This window comes from Electrona antarctica, assembly GCF_951216825.1.
Source record: "Electrona antarctica genome assembly, chromosome: 5".
Lineage (NCBI taxonomy): Eukaryota > Metazoa > Chordata > Actinopteri > Myctophiformes > Myctophidae > Electrona > Electrona antarctica.
This window is the reverse complement of record NC_136810.1, coordinates 31,214,415-31,241,456: the sequence shown is the minus strand read 5'-3', so window position 1 is coordinate 31,241,456 and position 27,042 is coordinate 31,214,415. Positions and strand designations below refer to the sequence as shown.

General features: G+C 43.1%; 2 protein-coding genes across 5 annotated transcripts in view; both read left to right on the top strand.

Moving 5' to 3' along the window:
* The window catches only part of LOC306923494 (tRNA (guanine-N(7)-)-methyltransferase-like), a 167,431-nt gene that overhangs the window by 133,412 nt on the left and 6,977 nt on the right, over nucleotides 1–27,042 (top strand). The window lies entirely within an intron of this gene.
* On the top strand, nucleotides 1,926–26,837 carry phrf1 (PHD and ring finger domains 1). 4 transcript variants are annotated; one of them, XM_079502174.1, is made up of 19 exons: nucleotides 1,926–2,031; nucleotides 3,118–3,452; nucleotides 4,505–4,624; nucleotides 6,493–6,686; nucleotides 10,828–10,911; nucleotides 11,437–11,570; nucleotides 11,673–11,764; nucleotides 12,746–12,906; nucleotides 13,508–13,640; nucleotides 13,763–13,887; nucleotides 13,983–14,176; nucleotides 14,490–14,621; nucleotides 14,825–14,979; nucleotides 16,538–18,446; nucleotides 18,583–20,813; nucleotides 21,033–21,109; nucleotides 22,018–22,119; nucleotides 22,687–22,815; nucleotides 24,267–26,837. In XM_079502174.1, the coding sequence occupies exons 2-19, from the start codon at nucleotides 3,365–3,367 to the stop codon at nucleotides 24,438–24,440; spliced, it is 6,234 nt and encodes a 2,077-aa protein (XP_079358300.1). In that variant the 5' UTR covers nucleotides 1,926–2,031; nucleotides 3,118–3,364; the 3' UTR covers nucleotides 24,441–26,837. The 4 variants fall into 4 exon arrangements, with proteins under 4 accessions (XP_079358300.1, XP_079358299.1, XP_079358297.1 ...); XM_079502173.1 differs by having other exon boundaries at nucleotides 12,746–12,921; nucleotides 16,538–18,437; XM_079502171.1 differs by having other exon boundaries at nucleotides 12,746–12,921.

Sequence of the window (27,042 nt, the reverse complement as noted above, 5' to 3'; positions counted from 1 at the left end):
ATGTATTCTTACTGACCACTGACCACTGACCACTGAGGAGATCCTTTACAAAAATCTTTGGTTGACTTTTTGTTTTTTGATTACATTAGTTGCCATTTTATCACTGGAAAGATTTGCCTCTAAATGGAACCCATCTAGGTAATTTGATTTCATCTTGTCTTGTGATAACATTGTCACCCACTTTAACTGTGAAGCTCTTGGTTCTCCAGCATCCCAATGTCACTTAAGACCTCCCAAAACAAACTCATTTGACTACTTCTCGGCCTGGGGCCCATGACCCACCTCTTTCCAACCCATTTTGATACTCTAAACTGGCTCCAGGTTGAAGACAGAGTTAAGCAATTGAAAATGGAATTGACATTCAAAATTGTAAATGCAACCTTGCCCTCAGTCAGTGCCCGAGTGTTTGACTTCAGTGTACTCTTGTTGCTGTTTATGAACTATTCAATCAATCAAAGCTGTCGGCCTGGATGAGGTTTCTATTTGACCCAAAGTGAATGAATTCAGTTTTACCCAGCCAGGTGTAATGATAGTTTGTTATCAGCAAGCCTGCACGTGCATATTCTACCGAGTTCAGAGCTGAGGGATTTTTTATCCTACAATTTGTACCTGTCCGACACCAGCAGAGCAGATATAGACACCCCAACCCCCCTCTGCTCCCTACTCCACAGTCCACACCACATTTGGAGTGACAGCCCTCTGCACTCGTATTGGTTAGCGAACATAACAAGGTTTAGTCTGGCAGCCGGGGTTATGGGGTGGGACATTTTCTATATAGTTTTCTTATTGGCCTAAAATATTGTCTATATACATACATTTATGAATCCACTTGCTGACCGGCTGATGGTATTGAGCAATTTTTTTTAATAGGGGTTTATATGTGACCATACCATTGACATCTTATAGGCTATAAGGCAAAAATGTCAGCAAATATGTCAGCAAAAATGTCAGCAAATATGTCAGCAAAAATGTCAGCAAAAATGTCAGCAAAAATGTCAGTAGTAGCATGTCAGTGACATGCTACTACTGTAGGGGGGTTTCATGATTCTGAATCCATTCCAATTCCAAGCATTAGTTTTGCACAAAAAAACACTCCTTGGGCTAAAAACGGCCATTGCAATAATCACAAATGTGATGAGGTCAGCACATTGTGGGGAATTTGGGCACATTTGGTTAAGTGGCTATGGCCGTTTTTAGCCCAAGGACTCGTGTTTTTTGTGCAAAACTAATGCTTGAAATGGATTCAGAATCATGAAAATCCCCTAGTTTGAGGACTATAGGACTAGTTCGTATGCCAGTTCTCATGCATGTCTCGTCCAGGCGTTTTTTCTCCTTTGAAAACAAAACTTCTGCGGCCTCTGAGGCTATAGAAACATTAACCCTGTTATCAGTCAGAGAGGGCAGGGTCTGCGCCAATCTTACCTATAGTATACCGTTAATCATTAAAGGTATAGGCCTCGTCTAGATACTGTGTGCTTGATTGCATCAAAGACAGCAATCACTTTAATGTAGTGTGTGACTGTGTATGTACATACATGATACAGACTGTATGTACAGTTATTACACACAATACACAGACAATTACAATTTAGGCATTTAGCAGACGCTCTTAATCCAGAGCGATTTACATTAAGCAAGAACAAAAAGGCAATACATAAAAAGTAGTTACACAGAGACATTAACCCTGTTATAAACAACAGCATACAGTTATATTACTTAAACCTGTTATATAAGTTATATTACATAGAGACAAAAATGAAATGAAACAATATTTTTAATGCAATTAAACATTAGACAAAATGCAATTAAACAATATACTTATATATAATACAATGCACTTTTGTGCACTGCAAAGAGGCTTCCCAGAATCATTCACTTTTCACTATAAATAAATGGACACTGTGCCTTTAAGAGTGTCACAGTGATTTGAGTGTGTTCAGCCATTTCCGTCCGTAGATATATCAGCCGGTGGTGTCACTCAACTCTACACAACCGTTTAAAACAACATGCTTTTACACACACATGAATGGGGTAGGTGTCTTAATACACGTTTCATACATGACTATGGAGCCTAGCGTTTTGCACGGCAGACGGACAACTAGCTGTATCACAACATTCTGCGAATGTCACAATAAAAATAAATACAACACCAACAAGCTTGCAGCTGGGGCTAGCTAAATTTAGCAACACCCATGCTAATGCTAACGCCGTAGCTTCTAGCTAACTCCATCGACTTGCATAAAGGGAGAGCTAGCATTGTGCGATAACAACAGGCTCTGATCACAGCAGGGTCCCATAGCTAACAACATAGCCTTGCAACGTCTGGACGGTTCATGAGGTCAAATGTAGTAGTTTGTGGGGTTTATGTTGTCTGTCAGAGGCAGTCTTTCATACTTGTTTACAAATACAGCCTCGTTTCCACATAGTGTAGTGTCCAGGTCTAGTTTACCTATAGAATGCAGCATGCTAGTCGTCTGTGAAGCAGTATCCAACCAAACAGCTGCTAGCCTCCACTGCTAACCTTTCAAACTTACTGACCCTAAACTAGCCTATGAGATCCATGTATTCCTCTACTTCGGGTGGGGTAAAACATCTGTAGGATTAAGTTCTTAGTCGCCGTGAACCTTTTCCACGGATGGCTTAACGGCAGCTGAAGGTAATATTAGTTGTGTTTAATTTATTTACTTGTTAGTCTTACTTGTTGCTGTTTACCAGCATGGACAACGTATTGCTGCATACCTATGTTAGGTATAGGGTGTCTGCAGGCTCTGTCTTTTAATAGTTTAATAGACCTTAAAATATCAGTTAACATTTGGAGAAATAGGCTGTCAATGTAGGGTGTTGCAACTCTAGATTAAACCCATTATAAAACAAATTCTAGTGATGCAAATTGAATAGTCACCCTGTCCTTGATTTTTTTTAAAAAACATCATTAATGCTGTTGTATTAAGAATGGCAATTGGCAGCATTCATGTTTTTTGTCCACCTAAAGCAGTGATAAGAGTTGAAAAATGAATCGACCACATCCCACCCACTACCTAAACAAATAACCGTTATTTATTGTAATAACAGGACCTGTCATTTTGTGATGTTTGTTTATGTTTTCTTTATTCCCAGGAGATCATGCCCTTCATTGACCTTGTAGTGTCATAAAGCTGGTATGGAAATAATCCACTTTCCCCTCGTCTAGTGTCTTTTGAACCTGAGTGGCCTTGCATTAGATCTAACTCTGACAGTAAATTGACCTGAGAAACCTCTGTGAACTTGAGTGCCAGCTGCACTTTTTTCATGATCTGACCTGACCAAAGTCTGCAAACATACCGTAAGAGATATTGCAGCTCTGTTGGTTCTCTGATGGTCAGCCATGGATGGAGATGACAGCCAGGATGAGCTGATCAACTACAATGCATCCCATGGCAAAGGGAAGAGGGCTGCAGCGTGGGCCATCTCAGGTAGTGTGTGTGAAATGCTTTCCTCCACAAAATGTAATCGTATTTTAATTTATCCATAAATTGTCATCAATCATACCCATGACTTAGCTTTTGTTGAGCCGCAAATTCAGTACCACTTAAACCCCGATCTATACTTGATAAAACATATTCAGTACCACTTAAACCCTCTATACTTGATAAAACAGACCTGTAAGGAACGCACATGGTACGCTCTTATTTCACTCTACGACAAATCTCTTTGCCCAAAAATACTTAATTCTCTACGTTCCCGGTGGAACATAAGGCTGCGACTATTTGCTTCCATCTGGTCCTATCCTGTGCAGCATGTTGTCACAGTTGTCACAGTTGTCACAGTTGTTCAGAGGTCCAGGTTGTTATTGTTCACCCCTAAAATAGCTGATCTACAAGCTCACTGGGTTGGGTTGCAAGCAACGTGTTATGAGTTTGTAAATCGGCTATTTTTGACAAACGTTCCCCCAAGAATGGGGATGATGGGGGTTCATGTGGTTAACAAAAGTGCCATTTTAAGACTTAAGCATATTTAGATTTTCTAAATAATATCGTGACTCGTAAGTGACACATCATTTTCATATTGTCCCTAACCATACCTCCACTCAGATAGGGTATCTGCGACTGAAGGGGAGTAACCAAACGGTCACATGATGTGACGCGTAGGCGTGTCACCTGCAACCGGAAGCTACACTCTGCAGTTTGCATAGACTGGAAGTGAACAGGACATCTCTGTTTCAGTCGTGCGTGTGGAACCGTGCCCTTATACTTAGTTGCGCATTGTTTCACACACTAAAAATACGTGGCCAATCTACAAGCTCACAACGTGTCGCATGTTTGTAGATTGTCTATTTTCGGTGTGCGACACTGGTGCACAACCAAGTATGAATCAGGTTAGACGAACCAAGTAACTCCTTTGTTGTTGTTCCCGACTTTGGATGCTTGAATCATTGTCATAGCACAGCATCAAACAACGTCTGGGGGGGCTGTAGTGTAGACCAGATCTATTATCAGCTAATTGGTCTTGCATCGTTCCCTCCCAGATGACTCGGATGAAGCAGAGGAGGATTCTGGGGATGGAAATTCTGACACTGGTGAGGAAGAAGAGGAGGATATTGACGGAGAAGAGGATGAAGAGGAGGAGGAGGAAGATGACAGCGACGGTAAGATGCTGTGTGACAATGTGACATGCATGCTTATTCAATGCACTGCCTGGGACTGGAAGTCATGAATGGAATCTATTCATTGTATTATTACAGTATTAAAAAGTAAGGGCAAATAATATGAACACAATTTCCCTGTAGGCTTCATCATCTTCTCAAAATATGTTTGTACACAATTAACTTGGTCTGTGTATTTTGCTTGGTATCGGCAAACTATGGCAGTTTATGCCATTCCGATACCACGTCATTTATCACATGACATTTCATTTACAGTAATATTATGAATGTTTCAGTTGATGTTGCACGACTGTTTTAACCCATTTACGCCTGACGTCGAAATTAAAACAATGTCTTCTAATTCATGACAGTTTTCTGAAATACCCTATGTTTCTATATCAGTGGTGCTCAATATTTCATGTCAAGGACCCCAACAATTATATGCAAATGGCTTCCGACCCCCATCTCAAAATATGTTGTTCCAGGGACCCCCCCAGAAGCAAAGATTTGAGTTAAAAGCATTCGCTCTGAAAGAATATATATTCGGCGCCACATTTTCATGATTTTTCTAAAATAGCAGCTCTTGTAGATCTGCTATTTTTCAATAGCTAAAGTATAACATAATGCTTAAAACACAAAGGTTCCCGCCCAGAATGGGTTAATACTCTTTGACTGCCAATATTGATTCAGCAGTCACTAACTGCCTCCGAATGCTCCTCCGGACTTATTTTATTATTATAAGACCCCAAAATGAACCGGAAGCAAAATGGGTTAAAGCTAATGTGGCTACCGCCTTCTTATAAGTCATCAGAAGCGTTAATAACTGAGGTAGCAATGATTTAGTAATGAGCCACTAACATCGCGCTCTGTTGAAACACCTCAATGTGAGCCTCAATTCAGAGAAAAGGTTTTTAAGATCGTGGTTACAATGGCGGTGGACTGGGGGAATCATTTCATTGACGGACAACAGCGTAGCAGACGGGGACGCTGCTAGACGGATGATATCAGCGAGACCATTCTGAATCAATAAAAACGTGAAATCAACAGCAGCAAGCGCCATTGGTTACTTTGTATCGACCATACAAAGTTAGTATAATGGGTAATGTTTGTCCAACAGGCATATGCAGTGGAAAAGTGGTCACTCGCAGTGGAAAAATGCATCACATCAAACTTTCGGATGCTGTTTTAGTGTTTTTCACCTAGTATGGAGGAAGAATCCTTAGGACTTACACTGTGATCTCTCACTCTTGAAATATAATCCTTGGTTTCTGTTGTGTGTAAACAATAATAGCAATTCAAAGCCATTGTGGTCAAAACCACACCTACAGTCGCTGTCATCAGATTCGACATGAGCACTCTATGATCACAGCACCAGAGCTGCTCGTGCTCGCGCAGTTGCAGCCCCTCAAACCGAATTTGAGCTCTGTCCTGAAGGTGTTGTACGCAGAGATACTAGATCTCTAAGCTCACAACAGTCGCGTCCGCAATGCGGTTGTGAGCCTGTATGTCGGCTTCTAACTCTTCAATACTGTTGCGGGTGAAGTAGATTTGTCTCGCTAATGCGGCATTCACATGGAATCAGGCAAGCGGCAAAACTGCTCGTCGTCACGGAACGGTAAAAAGATTATATATTTTAACATTGATGCCGTTACCGTCGCCGGTTCTGGCTGCCGTGCCATCCTGTTCCGTTTACCGTCCTGCTCCCTTCCACTAAAATGAAGTCCGGTTTGCCGTCTACCGCTTGCCTGATGTGAATGCAGCATTACAGTGTCTCATTACTAGCCAACACACAAGAGGAAGTTGAATGAATTGAAACCATGGTGTATATTTTTTGTACGTCACTCACATCATGTACGTATGTGCCTTCCCAGATGAGGTGGAGGAAGAGGGTAAAGCCCTGGAGGGAGCAGTGGGGGGAACCTCTGCTGACCCTGCAGAGCTGAGCTCAGACGAAGACACGGAGAGGTGTCCCATCTGCCTCAACTCATTCAACAGCCAGCCTGTAGCTACACCAGAGAGCTGTGAGCACTACTTCTGTCTCGACTGCATCCTCGAGTGGTCCAAGGTGAGTTGGACTTTAGGTCATTCACCGTAAAATATGGATTTGTATTGATACCAAAATGCATGCACATACGTATACTAGAACATATACCCAGCTAAGTCCTGCCCCATGCAGGAGCTAACTATTTCCATAGACTTTGTAACGTTGTACTAGAATGCTGATTAAGGTGGTGTCCACATGAGGACGTATTCTGCGTCACCCGGGCAAGTATTTAGCCGATCTGCCCTTTCTGCCACACAGAGACGGCGTTTTAGGGGACTTAACCAGCTAATTTTGAAACCACCTCCCAGAGTGGCAAACTTTGGAGACGTGACTTTGTCGTCTCCGTGTGTACAGCGAATGCCGCCTATTTGCTGAAACGGTGACGCCATAGTCCCCTCGCACCCTCCAAACTAACCTCACGTCATCAGACGTTTTTATAGCTATTTTATATTTGCACATAAATAAATCTCTTCTCCGATCTGTAGCCATGCAGTGAGCTTGTAGATGAGCTATTTTCGGAGAACAGATATAAATTATGGTGATTACCAACCTGGAAAGACAAGAAAAAAACGGATGATCTACATTATTGTTAGCCTACTAATGGTGTAGAATAGATTATTATATAGCCAGGCTATAGAGCGTCGCAGTCCCGCCTCCTACCCGGGACCAGGAAATGAAATCCAATGCATTATTCTCATAGACATTTCGTAAAGTATTTATTTAAAGACGGTTACGCCGCGGACAAAGCCAACTCGAGTCGTGACAACTCATGACAACACAAACAATATTTTGGACCAAACAAATAATTAGAAAGAAGAAAAACAACAAAAAAAGTGTTGTAACCTGCCGTTTTTTTCTTCTTTCTAATTATTTGTTTGGTCCAAAATATTGTTTGTGTTGTCATGAGTTGTCACGACTCGAGTTGGCTTTGTCCGCGGCGTAACCGTCTTTAAATAAATACTTTACGAAATGTCTATGAGAATAATGCATTGGATTTCATTTCCTGGGCCATGGTAGGAGGCGGGACTGCGACGCTCTATAGTATAAAGATAGGCAGCACAGCCACCGCGCTGTCTGTCCGTAGCCTACCTCTCTGGCATGCAGGTCTGACTGCGCAGTGCACACTGCACGCAGCACGCATGGACCTCGTCAAAGTGCTTCGTCTTCTTGGGTGGGTTTACTGTCCATATTCCTCTATAAACGACCTGTTTTCACTGTTTCTAATTCCTCTTTTTTTTTTTTTTTTTGAACTTTGTTTTTATTTCAAAAAATGAAACACGAACAATGAAACAGAAATCAAACATAAATGTGAATACAAGAAAACAAAAATACATAACAAAAACAGAGACAATAAAAGAAATCAAAGAAAAACAGCTTGACAAACTTCAAAAACACAGCATTCTTCAGACAGTACAGGACAAGGCAGGGAACAGCAGGAGACATGACTCACAATACAATACAATATACAGCAGATATCCAACATTCGAAGCATTTTTATAGACTCAACAACCCCTACTCAGCACTCTTAGACCTCTACACATACACCGAAACACCCAAGTACAATATTACAGAAGTCCATTTAAGTATGAAACTTTCCATTTTTAATTGTAACCTTGCCGTCATTTCCTCCATTATATAAACCTGCTTCAGTCTCTGTTTCCATTGGGTTATAGTAGGTGGTTTTACCTCCCTCCAATTTACTGTTATCATTTTCTTAGCAATCAGTAAAAGTATCCTTAATATGTAACTCCATCCACGCAACTCCTCGGGTATAATTCCCAGCAGAAATAACTCGGGTCCAGAAGGAATATTCAACCCCAAACACCTTTCAATTTCCTTTTTAACATTTTTCCAGAACCCTGAAATTATTGGACAATCCCAAAAAATGTGTGTATGGTCTCCAACTCCCCCACAATTTCTCCAACATAATTCTATGGATGGTGTTTTCACGTATGAAGAAATGACCAGAGGAGTATTGAAATATCTAGTTTTGAGTTTCCAATCAAATTCCTTCCACAACTGGCTATTTATTCCCTTGTGACAACCTTCACACATGTCCTCCCAGGTTTTGTCTTCAATTATTATATTTAATTCCAATTCCCATTTATCCTTAATGTACCATGTATTTTGAGAAACATCATCCAGTGCTTTATATAAATTAGAAACATGTTTTTTAGTTGGGAATTTTTTTTCTGCAATACCAATGAAATACACCTCAATTTCGTTTGGGGTTTTCCTAACCAGCTCTCTCTCTCTATGATCCATGATATAATGCCTTATTTGGAAATATCTAAATAAATCACTTGAAGGGAGTTTAAATTTCGTCTGGAGTTGAGCAAAGGATTTAAAAGTTGTTCCCTCAAATAACTGATTTATGGTTTTAAGACCCTTATCAGCCCAACGACTGAATCCAGTATCACTTATGGATGGAGAGAAATCAATGTTACCCACTATTGGCATTGCCCTTGAAACTGACCCTGGTCCCCACAGTGTTTTCCTAACTGCTTCCCACACCTTTAATGTATGCTTTATCCATTCATTTCCTATTTTAATTTTGTTTTTATCAATAGTTTTTTTATCAAGGAAGGGTAATGCTGACAGAGACACCCCTTTAATTGTGCTCTGTTCTATTCGGTTCCAACCTGTCTCTTCATCATTACCTATCCATGCGACAATTGCAGTCAGCTGAGCCGCCCAATAGTAATGCTTTAAATTGGGAAGGCCTAGGCCTCCCCTAATTTTTGGCAAAAGAAGTGTTTTGAGCCTTATCCTGGGCTTTTTATTTTGCCAAATAAATTTAGAAATCATTCGATCAAGTGCCTTAAAGGTGGAGATGGGTACTCTGACAGGCAAGGACTGAAACAAGAACAGAAGTCTAGGCAATACATTCATTTTCACCGTTTCAACTCTACCCAATAAAGAAAGGGGAAGAACATCCCATCTCCCCAGATCATTTTTAATGGCTCTAATTAATTTTGTATAGTTTGCATCAAATAATTGTGTGGGATTTGGTGTGATTATAATCCCCAAGTACCTAAACCCCTGTTTAGACCAACGATATGATACATCTTTGTTTAGTTGTGTAGGCCAGGACCCAGAAATCATCATTGCCTCCGATTTGCTTTCGTTAATTTTATAACCTGAAACGGATCCATAACTTTGCAGGCACTGCATGAGTGGGGGGATAGAGAGCAGTGGATTTCTTATGAAGAGCAAAACATCGTCAGCGAATAGCGCCACCTTGTGGACGAACCCACCATCGTCTGGAATGCCTTGGATCTGAGTATTTCGACGTATAGCTTCAGCCAAACATTCTATACTAATTGCGTAGAGAACAGGGGATAATGAATCTCCCTGTTTTACGCCCCTCTCAACCTTGAAAAATTCTGAACAGTGACCATTAACTCTAATTCTTGATTTGGAATTATTATATAGCAGATTAATCCAAGAAACAAATTCTTCTCTAAAACCCATTTCTTTTAAAGTCTCTTCTAAAAAGAGCCAATCTAATCTATCGACTAATTCCTCTTTTTCATACTTGTATAGCCTATGTGCAATGTTTAGCGCTGTGCAGGCAGCAGGTGGAATCAATCAATCTATTAACAAGCAATTATCTGACATTCAGAGGTGTTGCGCTGCTGCGCACAATATATATATTCAATCTCCAAAGTCAAACTCATATTTAAAGTTCACAATGCGTCATGCATTGTAGCCTACTTCTGGCAGAAGAGGATATATGAGAATATTAGTTAGTAGGCCTATGTAAAATCATTAAAATTGTAATTATTTGTAATGAAAAGAAAGAAAAACATCAGCTACAGCTACATTTGATTATGCCCATGCCTACTGAATGATTATGCCACAATGCCACATATGCATTTTACAGGCCGTACGTATAATATAGCCTACACTACACGCAGCTTTCTCTGGGTGTCCGGAGCTCTTCCGCTCTCGTCTGGACTACATGCATAATTAACCGCAATGTGGAAGCTCGAAACTTTTCGTTTTCAAACTTGAACGGGTAACAGCCCGAGCCGTTCTCGTGTGGAAGGCCTCTAAGTCTGGCCCGGTTTGAAAGATGTGGGATTTTGGGATTGTTGGTTATCTTTTTACCGTGCCCAATAAGTGTGCAAAATCCCATCTCTGTTTGCCCCTCATGCAGAATGCAAACTCCTGTCCTGTGGACCGTATCGTCTTCGGTAACATTTACCTAAGGAAGTGTTATGGTGGCAAAGTGCAGAAGGTGGTGAGTACCTGTGTTACATTTACACTTTAGTTGTGCGATTTACTTGTTGTAATAATAATGTAGCGCCCAAATCCAAAATTTGTGGCACTACTGGTTGCCGACAGTCGGGTTGTATAGTTAAGACGTGTGCTCCAGGAAGTGATGTCCAGACATGTGCGTAGAGTTGGTATAATGAGGATTTATTATCTGTCTCTGCAGGCCTAATCACTACAGCATACATATAAATAAATGCAATAAACGTACATGATCCAAACAGCCTGCTAAACACAGTCTGAAAACTGTTTGCCTCTTGTCAGCAACACCTGCTGCTTGATTGAGACCTGATTAAATACCCTTCCAACCTTCACATTGACCACACCCCTCAGTGGACATCATTGGCCACAATTAGGAGACTCAAATGGCGCTTACAAATAATAATAAATACAAAGAGTCTAAGAGAACTTTGTCCAAGGACCTTTTATTTCACTTATGTTTACGTTTTCATCTGGTGGACTTAATGTGGGGTGTGGTCTTGGTCCGGTTTAGATCACTGTACAGAAGCCAGTGAAGGAGGGCCAGGAGGAGATTGTGGATCTGGAACTGGAGCAGACCAGCTGTGAGGTCTGTGGTGGCAGTGACCGTGAGGACCGCCTGTTGCTGTGTGACGGCTGTGATGCCGGGTGAGAAGACTTATCTATTAATTAAATTGTGCAATATTGCAATTGCTCGATTTAATAAGTATGAGATGTAATTTTACGTATTAAATTAAGTATTAATTTCAGATACCACATGGAGTGTCTGACACCCCCGTTGGATGCTGTTCCTGTAGAGGAATGGTTCTGCCCGGAGTGTGAAGCCAACAACCGTCATTCAAGTAAGAATACATGTTTGTATCTTTGTTGGTTTCTAAAATCATTTCTTTGAGCCAGGCAGCTAGTAGTGTATAGCAAACTCCATGGAAAAGCCATAATTTTGAGTAATTGCAAAACTATGAGCAGTTCTGTGTTTACTCGTGTCCGAAAGCCTGCCTGCACTCGCCAGCATTCTTTGACAAGTCCCCGCTATATCAGTGTTTCTCAACCAGTACTCTGGGGGGGTTTTAGGTGGTCCCGAGCTAAATGATGGAGAGTTGGTAACCAAATTAGATCTTTAACTTTTTTGCCAACTACGTAAATATCCGTACCCCCTGCCTATGGGACGTTATATGCCAGCTACGGATATATCCGTACCCCCCATTTACACCATATCCAGATCCAGCACCAGGATCTTTGCAAACGGCCCCCATAGACCTCCCTTCAAAGTAGGATTTTTAAAGCCTTATAACTCTGACAATACGAGCGCTGTCCATCCGAGGTTCGGATGTCATTTGTGATTTTGTACCGCATCGCTCGCGACATGTTAACGTTTCTGGCGAAAGATAAACAGTGTGAGCTAATGCTAATAATATGCCGATTGTTACAACGGTGGTCTCCACTCTCCAGGCCAGGAAACAGGACATGAACATAAGCCCTCTGGCAGGGCTTACCTACACTCTGTTGCCACCTAGCGTGGCACAGAAAGAAATTAAACCAAATGTGGTTTCATTTTACACTCTCAAGAGTTAAATTATTGTTAAACAACTGCATTACTTATTTACATAATTGGAGAATGTAGAAGAATTGTTATTTTGATCAACGTTTGCCTGTTATCGCTCATAATCGTACCAACATCAATACAGCATGGAATTGTATCCGACGTTTTAGGTCTGAGAGGCTAAATGTCATCAAATGGTGGTCCGTGGTTCAAATGCTGCATAAAGAATGGACCTTGATATGAAAAGGGTTGAAAACCACTGCTCTATATGATCCTGCCTCAGGGGGTTCGGCAGAAGAGCAGAGTGAAACAGACAGCCTACTCAGTGACCGTCCCACCACCAGCCGCTCCCGGCGCTCTCCGGAAGGACCCACCCGGGCCATTGCCCGCACCCAGCAGAGCGAGAGGGTTCGCGCCAGCGTCAACCGCCATCGCATTACACAGGCACGCACTACGCAGGTTTGGCATGAGGCGTGATGCTTCTTTTTGTCTTGGCCCCCTTGGCAACTCACCACCTCAACTCACAATAACGTTTGCCCCTGTTCTTGATTTTGGTGTGTTATGTGTGTTGGCGTTACGGTTATGCAATTATGCATCCATTTCCTACCGTACGTTTCTTTTGTGACCCATTCATTGGTCTGATGCTTTTGGGCAAGTCTACTCAGTAGTCAGTACCACTAAAATACTACTTAAGTGTGTGTATGTGTGTGAGATAACTGTTACTGCACTGGATTGCACATGAATATACTGTACATGGGAGTTGTGCTTCAGACAGACTGGTGCATGCAATGTTGTTGATTCCTTACATACAGGTAACAATAATTTCTCACTCTTGTCTTTCACTACATGGATGTTTTAGAGCAAGGGGGGGTCTGCAAGTGAGAGAAGATATTGTTATGGGACAAAAATAATAATATATATATATATATATACATTTTGGGTTAATTCAGAAAATGGGCAAATTAAACAGACTGGCCACCATGCATTAATTAATGAATGGGGAACACTTTGAGACTGTAGAGTGAAGGTAAGTTTCTCTCACCAGCTGGCTCCTAGATTTCTGATGCAGTCATCCTGGTTGGATGAGACCATCAACTCTGTAGTGGCAGGGCTCAACACTGCAGTGTACATACGGGACCTCACGCCCCGTGCTGCCCCCACCCGCCGACGCAGGACAGGTAAGAGAGAGAGACACACACACACAAACGCGTAGTACTATACAAATCAGTTGAGCAGGTACTCGTATGTATATACAATAATATTGATCTGTGAGTGGTGGTGACCGCAAATTTGTCCACAGTAAAGAGGCGAAAAGGCCGAAAAAAGACGACCTCCTCTGCCAAAGGAACAAAGGGCAAAACTGCGAGTACAGGAGTCAAGAGGCGGAAGAGGAGGAAAGTGAGGAGAACAAAATCCAGAAGGGTGGTGAGTACTGTTGAAGCTAGAGATTTAAACGGGTGAATCTACTTTGATGTCTCTTCTTCTCACGCTCTGCCTCAATCTCTTGGTATTTCTACTAGGTGGTGAAAAAGCAGGCAACGCCACGGGACCGAATTGCTCGTAGCATTGGGATGGGGAAACCCAAGAATGGTTCCTCTCTCCCCACAGTGTACAGGACTGCAGAGCAGAGTCTGGGCAACATGCGCGCTGACATCGGGGCTTCCTCGTTCTCTGTGTACGGCGATCCATTTGACCTGGATCCGTTTGTTAATGTGTACGTTGACATTCAAAATTATTCATTATATTATCATATTGTTATCATCACCCCCTCCCCCCACCACCTACAGATTCAAGTACACATTTGTTCCTTACTTAGACTAACTTTGTTATTCGGCGATGATTTACGATTCTGTCCCTATTGGTACATAACTTAGCTGAGTCGACTGAAGGTGGCTGCAGCGCTTGGGTGAAACTGAGTGCAACTTTTTCAATCTGACTGGTTTTCCAATCGTACTGTGACATATATAAATATCCTCTGTTTTGTGCATGAATGTAATGATTTATATTATTGTTAATGATTTGACCAGTGTTGCGGAGGAGGATGAGGAGCCACAGGCGCGCGTAACATCCCTACTAGAGGCCAAAAGACGAGGCATCTCTCGCTCTGCCCTTCGCTCTCATCAGCCCGTTGCTCGGCCAGTCGCCGCTGGTCTGTCCAGGTAATTGTACCAAACCAACACATTGTCCTGAATATGCCTAGTAAGCATCATGCTTGTGTGCTTAGAATCCTGTAAGTGGCATCAACAGTTAGATTGATGTTAGATAGAGTTACATTAGTTCAGATTAAAGTCTAATACTATTGTGAATTTGAGGATTGCGGAAGTGTTCATAAATGCTGTTGTCCTGTTTTCTGCTGTTCTAGAAGAGCTGTGGGTGCCCCCCAGTCGCTGGGAGTTGTGGAGCCAACCCCCATGCCCGACCTGCTGGGGAGCATTCTGTCAGGACAGAGCATGCTACTCATGGACAGCTCTGATGTGGTCATCAACAGAGATGGCACCCTCAAGGCTATCAAGCCAGGTAACTGTGTTCAATGGTTGTTGAATGAATTCACGCAGATGACTTAAATATGTACTGCACTCAGGCGGTGCAGAGGTAAAGTACCAGTCTCTTATGATCACAATGGGCTCTATGCACACATGCCGGGTCCATTTGGTTCCATTTGTATTTTGTACACTCTCAGAGTTATGGGGGTCCTTGAAATTAAAAGGTTTGAGAACCACGGTACACTAAATGGAGCAGAGCCTTAATTTATCATCAGTATCACCTGTGAAGGAAGTAGGGAAGGGGCCCAGGTGAAGGAAGTAGGGAAGGGGCCCGGAAGTAGGACAAGTTATTCTGTATGCATAGAGCCCATTGGCTGTGTTCGGGGGAGGGAAGCCGGGAGGGGAGAACAGTCTTTGGCGCACCTGTCAGCGGGGGGTGTTGTATTGGAGGAATAGGATGGAAGATTTGGAGGTACTACATCCTCTTGGTGGGGGCTACTCATTGAGAGGTGAGCCAGTAGGCTACAATAGCAGTGGCAACAGAGAGGGTGTGGAGGGTTACTTGGCACAGCAACTAAATTGTAGACAAAGGGTTTTTGTCTCCGCCAGGTCGAAGGCGTGGCCGAGACTATGTTTTGCCACCTGTCTGTCCGTCCGTCCGTCTGCGAAGTGAACTACTAATCTACGAATCGATTTACGAATTCCACAACATAATTACTCGTAGTCATTCCCACTAGGCCAGTGCAGAAATGTCACCCTTTTCACATTGTCCTGTTATAGCGCCACCAGTAGGTCGATTTTTGCGTCCTGTCCTGTGGGCCAAAGGCTACTTACTTTACTGTCAAGTCCACTGAAATGGCATACAAAAATGTAACAAATTGTTACTGCAGGTATACATAAGACATTTCAGTGCAAAATTATAAAGCAAAGCTTTGTCAAAACCTGGAAGTTGCAGTGGTGCTCACAAATATCCTATAGTCAAATAAATGTAGGCCATCAGTGCAATGAAATGCACTGTTGTAGGGGAATGCTACCTGGAAGTCTGTGCTCAGGCTAGTGTTAAATATCTGATCCTGCCCTAAACAAATCAGTTACTGTCAATAAAAGGTGTTTAGTTTTTACATATAATAAATCAGTGCTCATGGCACAGGTTCCTCTGCTTGGGTTATATGAAATGAACAGTGTGAAGATTTTTGTGGTGGTGAATGTTAGCCAAATGCTCAAGGGCAGGAAGTGATTACATCCCTGGTAAAGGGTATTAAAACAGCCAATCATGAAATACAACTGTAATTAAACACAACCATTTTTGCTGTAACATGCATACTACACACTAGAATGATTTGGCCTTTTTACATGTTCCAGCATGCTGGTGTAAAGAGTAACATTTTATACTTGTTCCCTTGTAAACAATACTGTGTTTGGAGTGCAAGTTTTGGCATGATTACAATATTATTATTATACTTTATTACCTGTGGGATCTCCTTGGGGGACTTGGAACATAATGTCTAGGAACATAATTTAATTGCAAGCAGTCTTAGTTTATTATAACGGCCCTCTGCATTTAATATATTTGTAAATGTACTGTGTTTCAGTGGGTTTGTCAACATCGTTGAGGCCAGTTAGAAGCGGCTCTGGAGAAACGACCACTCGGGTCAACCCTGGGATGTCGCCTCCCCTAGGAGACGTGCCGCGACCCTCCCATAGCCCCCTGTACACATCGTCTTCCTCTCAGAGCTCCCCCCATCTATCCCCATTCAACCCCTCGCCATCTTCACCTTCTCAGTCCAACCATATCCATCTACCCTCTGTGGCTCATCCCCGACTGCAAGGCTCCAACCCCGCCAGAGCCAATCCCTCCCCCGGACACGGCCACAGGGGCGCCAATGAAGTTGGTGTGCCTGGCGGATCGCACAGAGGGACCACTTCCTCTTCGGACACACGACCCAGGGGTCTAGACATGTCTCAGCCTAAAAAGACCGCTGCTAAGCCTGTGTGGGAGGGCGATGTATCTGTTTTACCAAGGATACCAAAAATAAAAAGGGAGAGCAACGGTGTCATGAATGGTTGCGCCAAACAAGATGGTGGTAGTAGTAGTACTGGTGGAGAAACCAGGAACATTACTAGTCGGGGAAGTAGTAGCAAAGGCAACCCTACAGTAGGTATGCACAGCCTGGCTGGGAATGAGAGTAGACAGAACCGTGTGGACCCGCAACAGGGCAGGACTGAAGGTCAGGCCCAGAGGCACAGGCCGGACAGAGCAGGCACTTCCTCAGGCTTCTCAAACTCGTTCTCCTCTTCCTCCTCTTCATCTACCTCCTCCCAGGCAACAAATCGCCCGTGCTCTTCGTCGTCCTCAACAGTGAGCTTCCGCATCAACGCTAGTAGGAACTCATGGCAGGCACGGCGGCTGAGTGGCTCTGCGCCTTCCACGGTCACCGGTGGAGGCGCGTGGGAACCTGGGAACGCAGAGGAAGAGGCAGACAAGAAGAGACGGCAGAAGAGGGACAAACAGAAGCTGTTGACATCACAAACAGCGGTCAAAAAAGAGCAAGAGGACACCTATGACCCCTTTGATCCCACTCAGTCTGACTCGGACAGCTCGGATGGGGATGGCAACAGTCAGGATTTAAACGCCAACAACTCCCATCAACCAGATGAAAAGAAGCAGATGAAAGGAAGCAAGAACATGTCAGGCCAGCGGGGTTTAGACCAAGCCGCTGTGGTGAAAACCGAGAGAGTGGAGATTGAGATCTCGCAAGAGGAGTCGAGGGCTGACGATCCGGGGCATGGGGGGGATGTGTTACGAGAGGACAGAGGCTTTGGGGAACCAGTCAAGATTGAGAAAGGGACAGAGCCAGCTGACACTAAGGTTAAGACACAAACGGTGTCGGCTGACGCTCAAGTTAAGAAAGAACCAGGTTTAGATGATGTGAGGCAGCCTGAAGGGGATTGCCCCAGCCTGAAAAAACCTTCTAAATCTGAGACCACAGAATCCACCCCATGTCTGACTGTAAAGACTGAGAGGATGAATACACAGGAGGAGATGGGGCACAATGTCCAATCTCCTAACTGTTCCCCTGCAACCCACAAAGCAGATCCATCAACGTCCACCTCAACCTCTCGCAGTAGGAAACCGAAGGCAGAGATTAAATCCGAGCCTAGGAAAAGTCCAGAAAGGTCCATGTCTCCACCCCTGTCCCAGTCCCCAGCGAAGCCCTCTGGCCTTGGTAAGAAACCCTCCAAAGGAGGAAGGTCACCAAAGGGGCGCCGCTCTGCCTCTAGCAGCCCAGAGACGGTAAGGAGGAAAGACCAGCAGGACTCGAGCCACACCAGCAGCAGGAGGAGAGAGAGGGAAGACGATGGAGAGAGTCGATCGAAGCGGTCAAGGTCCAGAGAACGGAGGAGGGCACGCTCGCCATCAGACGGCTCCCACTCCCCTGATAGGTCACGCAAAAAGAAGAGGCGATCACGATCACGGTCCACAGACAGGAGGCGATCCAAGTAAGTTTAATTTACACTCTGTCATTTACAAATTAATATCCCTGGTGCTCACTATGCATGTGCTGTTATTCTCTTTGATCCCGAGGAGCTCATGGTTAACATATATATTTTTTTATATCTTTATTCCCAACTTTAGGTCTGCATCTCGGTCCAGCAGCAGAGATCGATCGAAGATGTACAAGCGTAGGCATGGAAGCAGAGAGAGGAGTGACAGAGGTGACCGAGATCGGGTGTCAAAGGACAACAGACGTGCACGGTCTCGTTCACGGTCAAGATCGCGGTCGGCTTCTAGGTCCAAATCAAGATCTCGCTCTAGATCCAGGTCTAGGGAAAGAAGGAAAGAGCATGCGCGACACCCACCGTCTTCTTCTAGTTCCAGAGATCACATTGAGTCACGATCAAAAGACAAAAAGAAGCCAAGGTCTCGATCCCGGTCAAAAGAAAAAAAGAGGCCAAGGTCTCGATCCCGGTCAAGAGAGAGGAGGAAAGAGGAAGGGTCATCTAAGACTATGCAGAAAGCATCTGGGTCATCTCACTCCTCATCAAAAGAGATGAAGGATATAAAAGACAAGAAGAGAGAGAGGGATCTATCAGCGTCCACTCAATCCTCCAAAGAGATGAAGGAAGTGAAAGACAAGAAGAGAGAGAGGGATCCCTCTCGAAGTACCACTAAAGAGGGTAAAGAAACGCAAAAGAGAAAGCGAGAGACTCCCTCCTCTTCCTCTGCCTCGGGGGTTAGCAAACATGAGCCCAAGTCACACAGCCAGACATTAACAACCAAACCGGTCAAAGAGCCCGAAATTGTCAAGGAAATTAAGGAAGACAAATCAACTCTCGATATGTTTGATGACTTGTTGAAGCCTGTTCTCAAACGAGAAGTAAAGAACAGGAAACAGAAAGAAGTAAATGAAATGTCCCCCACCCTTCCTCCTCAAGACACGGTTGAAGTGAAGAACATTATAAAAGGACAGCTGACACCCATCAAAATTGAGATCTCTGCCCGGCCCTTGGCAGCACCATCGAAAACTATGCAGATCAAAGTGGAACCCATTTGGCCAGAGTCGCCTTCTCACTCACCCCTGAATGTCACCTCCTCCTCCACAGAGGTGGCCCAGCCCTCTCCTTCCATATCCACATGTGGCACAGTGGACAGTGTCCAGGGGCTGGTCTCTCAGCCTCCACCAGTGTCGCTGGTCCCCACTATAAGTGTTGTGTCCACAACGGCCCCTGTGAAGCAGGAGGATGAAGAGAGACTATTCACAGCCTCTCCAATGCAGGAGGATGAGGATGCAGAGCCACAGTTCACAGCCCCTGTACAGCAGGAGGATGTGGCGACACAGTTCACAGCCCCTGTGAAGCAGGAGGATACAGAGACACTATTCACGGCCTCTCCAAAGCAGGAGGATGAGGATGCGGAGACACACTTCACAGCCCCTGTACAGCAGGAGGATGCAGAGACACAGTTCGAGACACAATTCACAGCCCCTGTGAAGCAGGAGGATAAGGGGACACTATTCACGGCCTCTCCAAAGCAGGAGCAGGAGGATGAGGATGAGGAGACACAGTTCACAGCCCCTGTACAGCAGGAGGATGCGGAGACACAGTTCGAGACACAGTTCACAGCCCCTGTGAAACAGGAGGATGAGGATGCAGAGCCACAGTTCACAGCCCCTGTACAGCAAGAGGATGCAGCAACACAGTTCACAGCCCCTGTGAAGCAGGAGGATACAGAGACACTATTCACGGCTTCTCCAGAGCAGGAGGATGGGGATGCAGAGCCACAGTTCACAGCCCCTGTACAGCAAGAGGATAGGGATGCAGAGCCACAGTTCACAGCCCCTGTACAGCAAGAGGATACAGAGACACTATTCACGGCTTCTCCAGAGCAGGAGGAAGGGGATGCAGAGCCACAGTTCACAGCCCCTGTACAGCAAGAGGATACAGAGACACTATTCACGGCTTCTCCAAAGCAGGAGGATGAGGATGCGGACACACAGTTCACAGCCCCTGTGAAGCAGGAGGATGAGGATGCAGACACACAGTTCACAGCCCCTGTGAAGCAGGAGGATGAGGAAGCAGACACACGGTTCACAGCCCCTGTGAAGCAGGAGGTTGCAGCACCACTGTCGGACTCTGACTCGGATGACTTCAACGTGGATATGATGTTGGACAGCCTTGACTTTGTGAAGACTGAGAAGGTGGCAGAAGGTGGCACCGCTGTCAAACAGGAGAAGGAAGGACAGGAGGCAAAGAGTGAGGGAGGACAGGTGTCTGTCCAAGACGGTGCCAAAGCCAAAGCCCCAGTAAAGAGAGTTACCTGGAACATACAGGAGCCTGAGGGGCCTCAGCCTGAGAAAACCTCAAGTAGTGAGTATCACCAGTAGGTGGCTTTATAGTACCACTACTGGATATATATTAGCTACATGAACAAACATTGTACTAATAAACATTTGTCTGTACCTTTTTTTTTTTTTTTTTTTACTCATAAGTGAGTGCTTTTGCATACCTATAAAACAAATAAGAAAATACTTTACATCTGGCTGTCAACTCCACCTGATTTGTATGTGTTTTATTTCTTTCAAACAGAGTTGGCTCTGTATAAACTGAAGCTGAAGCAGGAAGGAGCTCGCAGACCCTCTTCCTCCATCCACATAGCCAGTCAGGTTAGATCTCTTCATTCAATGACTTATTAACCACTGATACAGTATTTGACCCTATGCTTTTAACGTGTTCAGTGCAGTTTGTATTATATATATACACTTCCCAAAGTGACCAGGGGGTGGCATGCTTTGCCAAAAGATGGGATGTGTGTTTATTCTTTTTTTCATGAGTCTAGACACGTGGTCGAAACTGGAGTTGAAGGAGCATTTTCAGATGAAATGAAACTAAATAAAACACGGGAAAATGAAACTGATTCTCAAACAAGCTGTGTGGGTGTGATTATGAAATACAATACTACATCAGCATTGAGACCTGTGGAATGTGGATGAATGATGTAATAATTTCCTCTAGGGAATGTTTAGCAGTTGGGGGGGGGGGGGGGGAGGGACGACACAACATAGACCAGAAACTAAACGATTAAATCCAAAATGAACACACACCAAAATCAATTTAAATAGATATTGAATTATTGATAATAATATTACATTTACATAACATTACAACCAAAAAGCAGTTAATCATCTGGCCTTTCGTTTTGGGCTTTAAGTTAAACACTTGTAACTGCAGATCTGGGTCTGGGTGGTACGCCAGCCTGATGGGCAGATTAGGCACCTTGCTCGTCTTTGGTGCCCACTCCTATACCATCATGTGCCTCTGGTTGGATTAAGCACTTAAAACCCTATATACTTTGTCGTATGACTATCTATGAGATCAGCTGTTTTCACAGTTTTAAAATTAATCTTAAAAAGGTCAATCCAGTAAAGCAAATTAAATGGAAGGTTGCGCTGAATACTATTCTGAGTAGTTTGCTACTACAAAAAACTGTATTTAATGGTTAATGCTTAGTTGCTGTGTCTTCTGCTCTCATCTCAGTTGTCCAGTGTCACAGACTTACCTTCTCTCTCTTCAGGATGTTGCCGGCGCTGCTGCCAGTGATTCCTCCAAGAAGGGCAGCGTGACTGATAGTCTCCTTAGTGCCAGTAACATACCACCAGATCGGACTCAGAGAGAGGTGGGTGATGCACAGAAAGGGACAGACGATGTGAGCTTGACATTATGGCACGGAACTCTTAGTGGCATGGCGTCTGTTCAGATCTGTGTCTCTGTATGGACTAGGGATGTCCATATTCCCTAGTTCCACTAGGGTGGACTAGGGTATATTCCTCCCATTTTTCACAAAAATAGGTACTTCAGAATAATCCTGAACATTTCTTATTTTAGCTTGGCCGACAATAAATCAAAAAGACACCATCATAGCACAGTAGCGTGCACATGTTGCATCAAATGACACAGCCACGGTTTCCTTGTAGAGACTTTTAGAAATACTCATAGAAATCCATAGAGCACATTCTCCGAACAGAGCACATTTCAGAGAGCGCACTACCGGTAGCAGCTCTTGTCATCAGTTACAGATCAAGGGTCCTAGCGTCTGACAGTTTTGTGACACATCTTGCGCAAAAGTGTGGTGTGTGTGTGTGTGTGTGGCTGTGCTGCAGCACTGTCATTATTCTTTTTTTTAATATAAATGACATCAAACAAACAAAATGTAGCATTCATTGTGTGTTCTTTGTGCCCTCAGTATTTGAAGAAGCTGCACATGCAGGAGAGAGCTGTGGAGGAGGTGAAGCTTGCCCTTAAGCCCTTCTACCAGAAGAGAGACATCAGCAAGGATGAGTACAAAGAGATTCTACGCAAAGCTGTCCAGAAGGTAATATGCTAATATGCTAAACTACGATATCAAGTAGACCTCAAACCTCTGGCCTTTTTCACAAAGCAGGTTCAACCTAACCAGGCTTCTTGACCTTAGCTGAACAAAATCATCAACAATCATTCATGGTTAGCTGGTGTCACCAATGGTGGCTAAAAACGTTATGTCCACCCTGGTTTTAAATCCTTATATTTCTATCAATCCCCGGAAGCATCAACATAAATGTATGAAATCTTTGTGGTGAAGTGCAAATTGTTTGAAACATGGAAGATTACTTATTTCAGCCCAGAAGAGAAAGACGTTTGTGGAGATTCTCAGCATTGGCAAAGGTTTCAAAGATAAAGAGCAGCAGAACAACAGAAATCCTAAATTCCAATAGAATCCATAGGATTATGAACATTTTAAAATGTTCCAATAAAATAGAAAATTCAAAATAGAAAATGGAATGAAATTCCTATAATATTGTATAGGTCTGGTTAGCTCAGTCGGCAGAGCTCTCACCTTTGGAGTTTGGACCACAAGTTCATGGGTTCAAACCAAAACTCAGTGTATGAGTAGCACGCGGCTTGGGTGCTGTGTGTGTGTGTGTGTGTATAAGAAAATGGTGCATTTATATAGCGCCTTTATCCAAGGCGCTTTACATAGATTGTGCATTACATTCACCCATTCACACACGCATTCATACACCGATTGCGGCAGAAGCCATGCAAGGTACCAACCAGCACATCGGGAGCAATTTGGGGTTCAGTGTCTTGCCCAAGGACACTTCGACATGTAGACAGGAGGAGCCGGGATTCGAACCGCCGACCCATGGATCATTGGACGACCTGCTCTACCTCTTGAGCCACAGTCGCTCCAAATCCAATAGGATTTGTTTTCCGAATTCAGATTTTTCTATCAGAATCCTATAGGTTTTTTTGGCTAGGGTAAGAAATAATCCTATTAAAAGAAAATCCAATAGGATTACTATTTGTCTATCAGAATCCTATAGGATTTTTTGACTAGGGAGTTGGCAAAGCTTCTAAATCCACAGGATTCTCTTAAGAATGGTTGGGTAATTTCCAGAGTGTACTGGGAATGCCTTAGGAACTAAATGATTCTTCTGACAGAATGCAACATAAATTGACAACATGCATGGTTAGAACAATCTAAGTTTTGAGTTGGCTATCCAATAAATTCTGCTTTGTGAGACGAGTCCCCTGGCATCTACCTAGAAAACATATTTATATATTATTACAGTAGCATCTGTCTGCAAATGAACAATCAAAACCGATCGATATAGACAACAGGCAAGAAATGCAGACGCACAGATAACAGGCAGGTGATGACACATTTCGAAGAAAGTTCAGGGTGTCATGTAATTAAATGACATTTCCTGTCAGAGACGTGATCACATTCCATTATGGAAACAACTGTTTGAGCACATGCTTGTCACTGTCATTGCTCACTAGGTGTGCCACAGCAAGAGCGGAGAAATCAACCCTGTGAAGGTGGCCAATCTAGTCAAAGCTTACGTGGACAAATACAAACACGCCAGGAAACGCAAGGAGGAAGATGATGATGATGAAGAAGAGAAGGCACCAGAGATGGAGACTGAAGGCATGATGAACACTGATAGTCCATGAGGACGGCCAGGCCCTTTCAAATACTTAGCTTCATACTCAGTCCACATTATACTTTGGCGCATTCTAACGCTCTTGACATTACCTGTCTTAAGAGTCCTATTTTGTCCATTGTTTCGGCATGGCTTTGGAGGGTTGATCCTTTTCTGTTATTGCGGAAATGCAAGAGACTTTTTGTTGCTTTCCCTGAAGAGCAAGATGTATTCTTGCTCATGAACTGTAAACTGCCAAGCATCTGTGTTTGTGTAGTTAATATCAGAATTTAAAGTTGATGTAAGGCCCAGAGGTCATGTCTTAAAGAGGCAGCTCTCAAGGACCCTCTCTCATTGAGCGATAAAGTTCGGTAGCCATCTCTACAGGCATAATGTCTGGGAGGTCGCATTGTGTTTTCAGTTTTCTATGATGTTTTGGTATTTGTGGGAGGGAAGGGGTATTTATCGGCAGTGAAAAGATTTTCGTAGTTATGAATAATTCAGAAAATATGCCGCGATTTGCATATTAACTGTTTGTCATGTTGAGGAAAGACAAAAAAATATATAGATTAAGTTGTAAATAATTTAGATTTGATATACCGTATACACTTGTATGTCCCTTCGAGCTTACTTGCCGGTTATGCATAATTGAAGTGTATTGTGTCCTGGGTTACGAACTTGATTGTTTTTATGCTTTTGGTTTTTCCAGTTTTACTACTTTCTTTTTTTCCCTTACCAATATTGGTCTCTACTGTCTGGGTGAAGGTTTGCTATAACAATAAGTTGCTTAACATATCCCCCATTCTGCACCACAAAGCTCATCTACTGTATAGTGTGAGATCCTGATGATTATACAACCATACTTCTGGTTGGAACAGAGGTGATCATGGTCTGCTTCTTCATCATTGACGTGTGAATTACTGGCCCCGTTTTATATTATGCACCCCCTCTCCTTTGTGCCTGCTTGGTTTCTTAAAGGAAAGAAAATAAATCTGATTATGTTCTCATGGAAACTGCAGAACCACACCGATGTGAAGATTTTAGTTTGCATACCAGAATCAGAAGAAACAGAAGACTATTGCCATGACGTAAACATGTTAGGAATTTGGTTTGTGCAGTTACAACATTAGGACAAGTGCAAAACAGGACAAGATAGTGCAAAGAATAGTGAATCAAATAAAGTACAGAGAGTTCAAGTGATCAGTTCAGAGCACAAGTCAGTCCATTCCACTCTTGAGTGGGGGTGGAGGGAAGTTTAACTTGGCTGTGTCGCTGCCCCGAACAATTTAAACTGAATGTGTTGTCCAGCATTGTATTCCCAAGCTAGCAGATAACCCATAGTATGAGAGATTTCACATTGAGTCCTAACCCCTCTTTCAAGCCAAGAGTAGACTTATTTCTAATTACCGGCTACCTAACTGTCATATGTCCATGGATAGTTATTTGGAGTTTGGGTTCTGTGCACTAACGTGTGAGCCACCAGTCACCCCAGAACTGTTTTATTACAAAACATATTTCCCACAACTGCAAAGTGCAATAACAGATCTTACAAAATATTTGTCTTTATAAATTGCAATCATGCAGCAGCTTTGTCAAACAGCGTTCTGTATATTACCAATTGAGATTCATGGAATGCATTTCACAAATCCACAGGATTGTTAAATGTCTAAGATAAGAGCAAGCAGAATCATTTCTTCAAACTATATTCAATTCTGTTATTTTGTGTCTCCACAATTTGGTGGTTTGGAATCATGTAAACCTCCATGTTCCCCTTTGGGTTTTTTTTTTATTGTTAAAAAGCTGCATAGGAATACCATCATCTCGGCTTGTTTGTATGTCCATAGTGTTTGTTGCTTATACTGTAAAAACACTGGATTTGCCTTGTACTTTGTCCATACCATTGAAATTTATTGGACTCACGTGGCGCTATTGAAACGGAAACGTTTGAATGCAGGTGCTCACAAGTATCTAAATTGTGCTTTTGTTTGTTCTGCTTATCTTTATTTACTACAACTAGGCCAGGTGTTTCAAAGAGATAACACTCAAAATAAATTAGAGTAGTGCACATGATTTGTCCCAATTCAGTTAATGTAGTTTGTTTTGCCTATATAGTTTTGAAATTAAGACATACGTAAGGGGAATTGGGTTGGAATGTGTTGGAACTTGGAACACTTCTGTGAAGATACTCCACTTTAACAATAATATATCTTGCTACAATGTGTGATTCACTATGAAAATCATAGTAACACCTGTTGATGCATCAACTATGTCGGATAAGAGGATTTTCTCAACCGTGAGCTACTATACTTTGCCTGTAAAAACATGATCTTGCTGGTGTTGTATCAAACTGAGCAATGGAATTTCCAAAATGGAGATTATCTGTAAATATATTTTTCTGGGACAAGGTTTTAATAAAAAGTAAAACACATTTAAAAGTACTTGAAACCTTATATCATACAAAATAAATCATGTTGGTCACTATATTGATCCTTGCCAACTCACTGTTGGCAAGGAGAGCTAGTTATGAACTGTTTTCAATGTAGTTTTAAACCAATTTCAATCCTATCTTTACATCTTTGGTAACCAAACATCTCAATTAATTGTATCAGCTGCTTTCTTTAAATCTATGAAGA

Bases quoted from the DNA above. Each gene is read 5' to 3' on its own strand.
- phrf1 (XM_079502171.1), top strand. From the start codon at position 3,365: ATGGATGGAGATGACAGCCAGGATGAGCTGATCAACTACAATGCATCC. The intron at 6,687-10,827 runs GTGAGTTGGACT...CCCCTCATGCAG, and splicing joins GCATCCTCGAGTGGTCCAAG to AATGCAAACTCCTGTCCTGT. The intron at 14,980-16,537 runs GTAACTGTGTTC...ACTGTGTTTCAG, and splicing joins CCTCAAGGCTATCAAGCCAG to TGGGTTTGTCAACATCGTTG.